This window comes from Semicossyphus pulcher, unplaced genomic scaffold (assembly GCF_022749685.1).
Source record: "Semicossyphus pulcher isolate SPU_LCO1_2020_fin unplaced genomic scaffold, fSemPul1.0.p SCAF_12, whole genome shotgun sequence".
NCBI classification, from domain to species: Eukaryota; Metazoa; Chordata; class Actinopteri; order Labriformes; family Labridae; genus Semicossyphus; species Semicossyphus pulcher.
In genome coordinates this window covers 4,294,758-4,303,807 of record NW_027211626.1, presented here as the reverse complement: position 1 = coordinate 4,303,807, position 9,050 = coordinate 4,294,758, and the positions used below count along the sequence as shown (strand labels likewise).

General features: G+C 40.0%; 1 protein-coding gene across 1 annotated transcript; it reads right to left on the bottom strand.

The window, feature by feature from the left end:
• Nucleotides 1-3,679: 3,679 nt before the first annotated feature.
• Nucleotides 3,680-8,845, bottom strand: agpat4 (1-acylglycerol-3-phosphate O-acyltransferase 4 (lysophosphatidic acid acyltransferase, delta)). The gene is made up of 10 exons (XM_069658545.1): nt 8,771-8,845; nt 8,613-8,666; nt 7,748-7,929; nt 7,089-7,258; nt 6,820-6,981; nt 6,551-6,704; nt 6,310-6,412; nt 6,146-6,221; nt 4,724-4,922; nt 3,680-4,168 (listed from the first exon to the last, which is right to left on the bottom strand). Exons 3-10 carry the CDS (start codon nt 7,923-7,925, stop codon nt 4,077-4,079), a joined length of 1,134 nt encoding a protein of 377 aa, XP_069514646.1. The 5' UTR covers nt 7,926-7,929; nt 8,613-8,666; nt 8,771-8,845; the 3' UTR covers nt 3,680-4,076.
• Between the last annotated feature and the right edge of the window lie 205 nt (nt 8,846-9,050).

Genomic DNA, 9,050 nt, shown 5'->3' with positions numbered 1-9,050 from the left:
AGGGGGCGGGAGGGGGGAACAAAACCTATGGCACTTTTAAACTGTTTACCCAAGGGGCAGTTGAGTAGAGGAGGGAGGGCTCTTATTTCAGTCGCCGTGGAGGCTGAAAAAGGTGTGGTGAGCCTCACTGAATAGAAGGAGACGCTGGTTATGAAATGAACACCATCCAAATATTCAAATTAATTTATCTCTTGTCATTTTGGCAAGCGCGGGCACTAGGAAGGATTTTTTTATGTGTTTTTCTTTGCCTTTGCTGAGGAGTAAACGTCAAGTCGGAGCGATGTTCAAGTCCGCCGGTCGCCGGTGAAGAGATGTTCATGTGACTGGAGCGTAGCCGACTGAGAGGAGAAACGGGGCCTGCTCTCCCTCCCTGCTGCTGAACACGAAACATCCACAGACACACACACTGACACACACCACAACTTCTGGTCCTCTGCTGCTCTTACAGTGTTTGCTATGTACAAACAATATTAATAAACCAATCGTTTTTTTAAATCAAACGTGTATTTTCTTCCACAACAAAGGACATTTATTATGATTCATTGCAATGACAGAGGTCTGTAGCTCTATTGTGAGTTGACATTCATATCGTTTAATTGCATGTTGAATAAGTGCATTCTTATTTAATTAAACTAGTATTTGGACAACATTTTGCAGTAGCTTGTTAGTAGTTTTACTACGTTCATATTTGCATCGTGATACTAGTAGCTAAATTAGTTGTTTTTGTGAAGTTAACCGCTGAAACTAAATTATTTTAGGCCGTAAAAAAGAAGAGAGGAATGATTTTGTGTTTTTATTCTCCCATTGCTTCTCTGCTGTAGTAAAACCCTGATTATTTCTCTTTATTAACCAATGTTCAGTTGTTGCTTGCTGTTATAGGCTCTTCCTGGCTTACCGAGTTAACCTGCTTTAGGTAATACCCCCGTCTGGACACACCTGGAGTTTGTGGAAGGTAGATGTCTTACTGATGCACATTATACCAAAAACTCAAGCTCTGGTTTCATCAAAGAGGGCAAGTCTTTAAGTTAAGTAAAGTCAGTTTTGTTGCATTTTTGATGTCGTATAACTTCTGTATATTGTTATAATTTATTTTAAAACCACTATTTTCAAGTAGCTTTAGTTGTTCACTAGATGTCTCACTTGGGGAGCTTTCTTGTAGTTCAACTTCTTTCAGTGGTAGATTGCCCAACACAGTTTGTGGCAGATTATTATATACCAAGTTTTCCAAAGCAAGTTGACAAGCTGCCTTGAAGTCCAGGGTCAAGGGTCAAATGCTTTTAAATCCAAAGCGAAGGAACTAGAGGTGGACTCTTTCTGATGTTGGTGCTTTTATTTTTACCTGATTGCAAAACTGACGGCTAGAAATGTATCATTTAAAATGTGAGGTGCTTTTCTCTTTTATGTTCTTTATATGTTGTCCCTTTAAATGTTTTTCTATCTGTTACTATGTGGTTTTTATTAAGCTGCTGCCCGTCCTAGCCAGGACTCCCTTGAAAAGGAGATTTTTAATCTCAATGGGACCTTTCCTGGTTAAATAAAGGTTATAATAGTCTGACATCTTGAGCTTCTGAAGCACCGTGTAAATACCAAAATGTGAGCTGTGATGACGAGTGATTACTCCTCTGTTTTAGGCCGGCTAGGAAGGTGATGTCGACAACCAGGTTTCTTAACAAAAACTTTTGTCCAGGGGACTTGTGATTTATGCAGACATTAATAATTCCAGTGCAATCAAGTTACAACTGAAATACAACGCCCACAGACCAAAGTCTCATCTGTGTTGCAGAGAGTAAGAAAAGTACCACGCTGATGTTGATCCTGTGGGCCAGCTGCCCACTGACAGGTCACAGAGGTAAAGTACACAGCTGCAACAGGTTCATACTGAGGCCACTGACTAGGCGCATACAGCAGACATTCAGGGGGTACCATAGCTGAGTTTTCAGAAGCTGCAGAAGGCAGAAGACGAAGTTGCACAACTTCAGGTAATAAAGCACAACCCCCTCTACATGCCGCACACCTTAAACACATGAGAACTGTATCATACAGATCTGTTATACACACCTATCAGTTAAAGCTCAGTGTTGTCCAAGGGTGTGACTGCAACTCAGTGAATCAGACCTTTTAAGAGGTCAAAAATCCAGCTACACAAGTAGCATGAAGAAAGTGAACACACCTCTGCTTCTTGTGAAATGTCTTTTTAAATGTTCCTAACCAGAGTATTTCACCATTCTTTAATTGTGTTTCATGATGACCCTGAGGAACGCCACAAGTTGTAATAATCATGTCATGTTTTGCAGGAGTTTTGACCTTTTGCCAGAAAATCTGGATTTAAGATGAACTTCAACTTGTTTTCGAATTTGGTTGCCTGAATGTAGCGACTGTCAGTGTAAACATCAACTTTTCATATCCCATCTTTTAATAATGCTGTAGGTCTGTCAGAGCATTCCCAAACAGTACTATCAGTATACATACATTTCCTAACGGTGTGAAAACAGAAACAGAAACCACGCTTACAGAAAGCTGCTGTTTAGTGCAAATAACTTCTGTCCTGTTTTTCTGCTGGTGATTCACCACTGTTAGATTTCTGCCTTATTTGTTTGTGCTTTGAGAATTAGTACATGACCCCTGGAGACAACCTATAATTGTGTTTGAATTGTAAAGTGATTCTGATGCATGCAGAGCTGTTAATGAGTTTCAGTGAGCATACAGGGAAAAGGCGAAAGCCTTCTTATCTTTCTTTTTATATATATCACTTGTTTTACAACTGTCCTTTACTTGAGCTGTTGTAACAAGTGAATTTCCCCCAATGGGGATCAATAAAGTCTATCTTATCTTATCTTATCTTATCTGAAAGGTCAGAGTACCTGTTTTTTAAACTTTATTGTGAGCTAACTTTGGATTTTCTGTAATATAAATGTTATTTTATTCATAACTGATCATGTGATTAATTTACATATCAGTTATTTGGCTCTATATAAATAAAACATGTTTAAATGTATTAAACCGTACCCGTCCCTTTACCCAAAATAAAGTCAAAGTACTTATTCACATATTTAATTTAACAGATTACTTCTGCCACCAATGTTCTCCATTAAAGCAGCATTGTCTAAATATATATCAGTGGTTAATTATGTATTAGTTGTCAATGATTCTGAAAAATAACTTTTCAACTTCTGTTCTTCCCATAGAAGCCAACAACACTACCTGGGTGACTGTCTGCTCAGACGAGTTGAGGCACACTCCCAGCTGACAGCACTCCTCTTAACACAGGTAAGAAATACAACCTGTGTCTGGGTTTCATGCCACCACCAGGGGCCACTATAGCTCGATATATTTAAACTTTTCATCCCTTTTTCCAATGAATGTCCTCCAACCAATGTATTAAAATACATGCATGGCCTTCTGTTGTTCTGGTGATGATGCAAACTTAAACAATTGAATCTATGCGAGTATCATTATTTGGTAAATGCTGCATAACTTTGACTGAGGGAGCAGACCTTCTGTCAAAGTTATTGTGTCATAAAGTTATATATTGTAGATCAGCTGTGGCTCCCATGTAACAGTGCAGTATATTTAATTAAAGACATAAGTGATTTCTAACACGGGTGGTGACTTTTGTTTTTTATCTCAGCCTGGAGCGGCCGCGTTTTCAGTTTATAGACAATATGACATTAGCATAATGTGTGTTTAAAAAAAGTGAATTTATTTTCTTCCACCATTAAAAAATAAACATTAATGCTTCGCATAAGAATTAAAGAGGTAGTCCATTTCGCACTTGAAATTCTGAGTTATAAGTGAAAATGCTTGTCTTGACTGTATTCAGTTAGGAGAATGTAGTAAAGCCATGTTTCATCTTGACCATCTTTCATATCAAGTTTGTCAAAGTAATCTGCAGACCACAGTCCTTTTTCATGATCCTGAGCTTCTGCAGCGTAGCATTAAGACGATACTACACAGTCTGCCCCGAGATCTGAAGCAGGTTTGCACATGTTGGACCAGCAGATCCTGTCAGACGGGTGTTGACACATTCTGCTGTCAACACCTCGCAGATTGGTAGCTGTGCAGAGAAGGAAGAGCCTTTAGTTGTTATTCAGAGGAACATCCTTGTTCCCATAGCTGGAGCCTCTGTCGATCTCAGTCTGGCCAATCATCCAGCGGACTCCCAGTGACGCTGTGGTGGAACGATTCAGACAGGGGATATTTAGAATATCATTTGAACAAGGCCCAAAAAATCTTAAAGTTTTTTCCACAGTAAATTGTCTTTTGAATTTGAGAAATTTGCAAACTATGAAGAATTACATGCCGTAGTTTAATTACTAACTTTAAGATTTGAAGCTAAGGGTTAAGTCTGTCAACAACTCAACTGTGGAGAAAAATTTTGATCACATTTAACTGACACTTTTGAACAAATATTTAAGATTTAGTCTGTCTTCTTCACAAGGGCAGCAAAGCCTCTACCACAAACATAAGCACTTACTTATTGTGCTAACATGCTCTTCATGCTGTAGAGAAATCAACACTCCATGAAACTAATAAGGTGGACGAAACTTTGCTTTGTAAGAACATGCCTGAATGCAACACGCTCGCAGGGCTTAACTTCCAAAAAAAGGAGACTTACTTTTGAGTTGTCATATCTGCTGCTTTACGGAACAAAACAGAGCTGGTTAAATAGAGGGGAGGACCATTATATACTATATAATATATATATATTATATATGAAACAAACCTGCAGAGCAGAAAGCCACAGAGGCTAAGATGGTCAGTATGGATCCAGAGCTGATCAGCTGAGCGAACACCCGGGCCAGCAGGTAGAGGAACAGGCAGGTCCAGAAGATCCAGTTGATCAGGGGCCAGGGGCGGCGTGGAGGGGTCTTAATGGTGCCGGGGAACCGCCCTGTCTGTGTGTACTGCTCCTGAAATTTATCCTGTTGAAACATTGATGCAATCACAATCAATGCCTAAGACATTTACAGAAAAGCATGGCAAACTTGGTTCTTTAAAAGACATCTAAGAGCCAAATAATTAAACAAGCTACTGAAAGGCCTTGAAGGGTGTTAACAGCCAAATGCACAAAAAAACCCTTTCAGTACACGGTCCCTGACAGTAGCTACGAGACACTTTGCTAACATCCTACTTACATACTGTTAAAAAGGCCCCAATGTGTAGCATACTTAGTTTAGGAACGTATCTATATGCCTATATATGAAATAATATGATCGTTTATGGAGAGGATTTAATTGGTAGTTGTAACTCTTGTCTGATTGGCCGGGAGAATACGTTTGGTTACCAAATGTGGCACCATTCAGCCAGAACTACATTGACAGCCACAGTTTTTGTGTCTATTGCCTGCTCCGTTAGGCCTTCCCTTTTCTTAGTGGAAAATAGCAAAGGCATGACTTTACAGAATAATTTGTTTCATTTCCTTTAAAGTATGTCTCTCTTTTGGCCATCAGGATTCGGTTAGCTTGTGGCTAGTTTTTTCTGATATTGATAGCATCAGAAATGCCTCCAACACTGCCTGAAATGCGGTATCAGGTATCCGCGAGTATACTAGTCAATGCACCCATCCAAAACCCTAATTTATTATCCCCCCAAAAAAGACAACGTTCTTCTTCTCCAAAATTATGGCTGCCACTAGCAACTGCTGTTTTAGAGCAGCAAATAAAAAGAGTGTGCTGCTAGCAGAGAGTATAATGTTAGTCAAAGCTAGCAAAATGTCAGCAATCAGTGTTTCCAAATCACACATTTTAAAGCTGTATTTATTTTACTTTCTGAAGTTAAGATGATTAAAACTGGTAAAAAAACAAAACAAAATAAACCACAAAAAAGCACTTTCATGTCAAAAACAGGGTTCCTTGGACACTCTTCGGTGGTCACAGGACATCAGGAGGAGCTGCTAGCAGAGCTGCTGCTAACATTAGCTTAGCTTGTTTATAGGTACTCTGCTGGTTTTGAGGTTAGGATTCCATCAGTGTTTTGAGACAGGCCATACAACAATGACAATCAACATATCACATCCATACAGGGTAAGTAGAAAGTCTTAAGCTATTGGCTAAAACTCAAGACTGTGTATCGTACAATCGCTATGTGCAGCTTCCACTAACCAGTTCCCTGTATCCACCAAACACCATCTTCAACACACTCTTACCTTTTCCTGGTAGAGTTTGTGGAGCCAAGCCGCACACTCTGCCTCATCTTCAGGGATCGACTCTAGAGGGATTCTCCTGTGAATAAAAGGTCATATCAGAAATCTCAGATAAAGAATGATTAACCAGAAATCAAACGCCATAATCTTTAACGTAAACTTTGTACCTCACATATAAATCAGCGTGATATTTCTTCCCATAAAGAAGCCCCAGCAGGGTTGGCGTTTCGTTGTCTCTGAAGTTCAGTGTGGAATCATAAACAGCTGCAACTGCACAAGACAAGAGTGACAGTTAACTGCACAGCTCGTTTGATTTGCAAATGCCTCCAGCCTTCATCACACATTCATACAGTATCCGATATCTACTGGAAGCCTTATTCAAATACTTCCTCTCTAATGGATACTCACCAGTCCCTCTGAGGTTTTGCACAGTCACCCAGAATCCTTTGGTCCTGGGCAGCAGGTGATACTTCAGTTTGGGTAAACCTTTGCTCTCAGCCACCTGCATGCTGATCTCGGGCTTCTTTGGTGTCAACCGTGTTCCTTCACAATAAAGCAAAAACTACACCCCCCAAAAAAGCATTATTGACAGCATTATTCACAATATCTCACTCTATCGTTCTTACTCTAAAAACATGTCACACTGTAATAAGTCGTTTCCACAAACTGTAACTTACCCAAAACTTTTCTGGGTAATCCCGCAGGTTCTGCAGACTCTGAGCCACCGTCCTGCGGTCCTCCTCCCACTTCCTCTTGCAGAAAGTCATCTCCAGGAAGTACCACATCCAGCCAATGATAGGTATATAACTTAACTCTTTTTTGGCTAACACTTTTGAACTCTGGAACAAAAAAATGTTCAAACACATAAAAAAACAAAGATTAAACAACACCCTTCAGGTAAAGAAAATTTGCATTAATGAAGATAATCTGGGTCACTTTCTCTTACCCCAAGCACGGCGCATCTCTCACAGAAGGTCCAACCACACAGGAAGTCTATCTCAAAGCTGTGGTTGAGAACAACAATTGCATTCTCCTTGCCATACTGTGGGTAGCTCTGTGGGTCTGTGTAGAGTGTGCATTCTGTCCCGGACCACCACTCCAGGACAGCTACCAACTCTGAGGATCATTTGGGCACAATAAAGAAAAGTCAATGTTTTGTGAAAATGTTTTTAACTATAAACTTAGAGACATAACAATAAATCAAAATAGGCTGACAGTTAAAGGCAATGTTGAATAAATGTCATTTAAAACCAAGTTTGCACATTTATTATAGCTTTAGAAAGATGGCTTCTTAATTTTGGTGCATCGTTAAAAAGACTGAAATCCTGATTTTCTTATGTGTGTGACAAATGGTATTTAGGGCGCCGAGAATCTAAGAGGCCATAAGGATAACAAACTGACAAAAAGTAAGTGATGAAGGCTGGTTCAAACCATTTATAGCCAAATAAACTAGTAAATTAATATTAAATTCAATCCCAAAAGACACTCATTGTAGCTTAGCAAGAATTGAGCTAAATGTATACATCTGTCTAATGCCTCATGCAGATTCAGAGTACCAACAGACCCTGTATCATCTATGTAGCACTGATAAAGACCGGTACTTACGGCTGCTGACGCAGTACCCCAGTCTGATGTTGATCTTGCGGGCCAGCTGCTTATTGACCAGCCACAGAGGTGAAGTAAGGAGCTGAAACAGGTTGACGATGAGGCCAGTCGCCAGGAACACATAGCAGATGATCAGGTGACACAGGAACTGGGATTTCAGCAGCTGCAGGAGCCCCATTGTTCTGTAGAAGATGCAAAAGTGTAAGCATTCAAACGCAACCACCTCCTCCCAATACACACCTGTACTGAGACGACATATTTCATCATGCAGCTCGGTCAAACAGAGATATCAGCTCATGTCACCCTTGTCTGAGACAGCAAATCTGCTGCCCACTCTGACATAAAGGCTTTCTTTGACTGGACTTTCTCGGTCCTTCTGCTGAATGGAGCCTTTGAGCTGGACTGTGCACAACCGGACAATCACAAAAGTTGGCTCCTGACCATACACATGACTTTTTCAGGGTTAGGGGCTCTGTGTCATTATCAGTTTACAGCCTAACCCATAACTATGCTGTAGTTTTGTCAGAGCACTATCTAAAAGTCAAGGTAGTTTCAAGTTGTATGCATACTCTGTTATTTGATCAATAGGTTCAGAAAGGTCAAGAGAGCAGTATACAAATAATTTATCATCAGTTTCTGATGGCTAAACAAAGACTTGCAAAACCTGCGAAGTAAGTAGCAACAATCAAATTATTATGACATTAAAAGCTTAAAGCAGCATCTACACGTAGGAATCAGATTAAATGAAAATAAAGGAGAATAAATAACCAACAATACTTGACAAATATTATTTCAGTTGACTGATGAACGTCAAGTTCTAACTCACCTATAAAACACTTAAAGAATCCAAACACGTGACACTTACCTTGATCACTGTGCTCCAACAGAGATGTCCTGCCCCTTCTTCAACTTTTCAAAGCTGTCAAACAGAGAAAGCCTTTGTTTTTAACCATGCCACTTAAGTGATTCTTCCTCCTCTGGTTTCGTTATGATTAATTTAACATTTTGTACTAGTTGACTCACTGTAGAAAGAAAACTCCCCTTCACATGGAACCACACCCATCTGAACGCCGCGCCTGAACCCGAGGATGGAGACGTATGTGAGGTCTGCTTCCTTCTAGAAACTCTGGAGCTAGACTGGCTGCAAAGATCGTCTATAATTTGTAAGATAAATCATAAAATAGCGTGCAGAAACACGTAACCGTATTGACAGCCGTTGTGTCTCCATGAAGACAAATAAAACGTTTCGACTATTTACCGACGAAAACGTTAAAGTAATCCTGGTGAGTTTTGTTTATCGGCA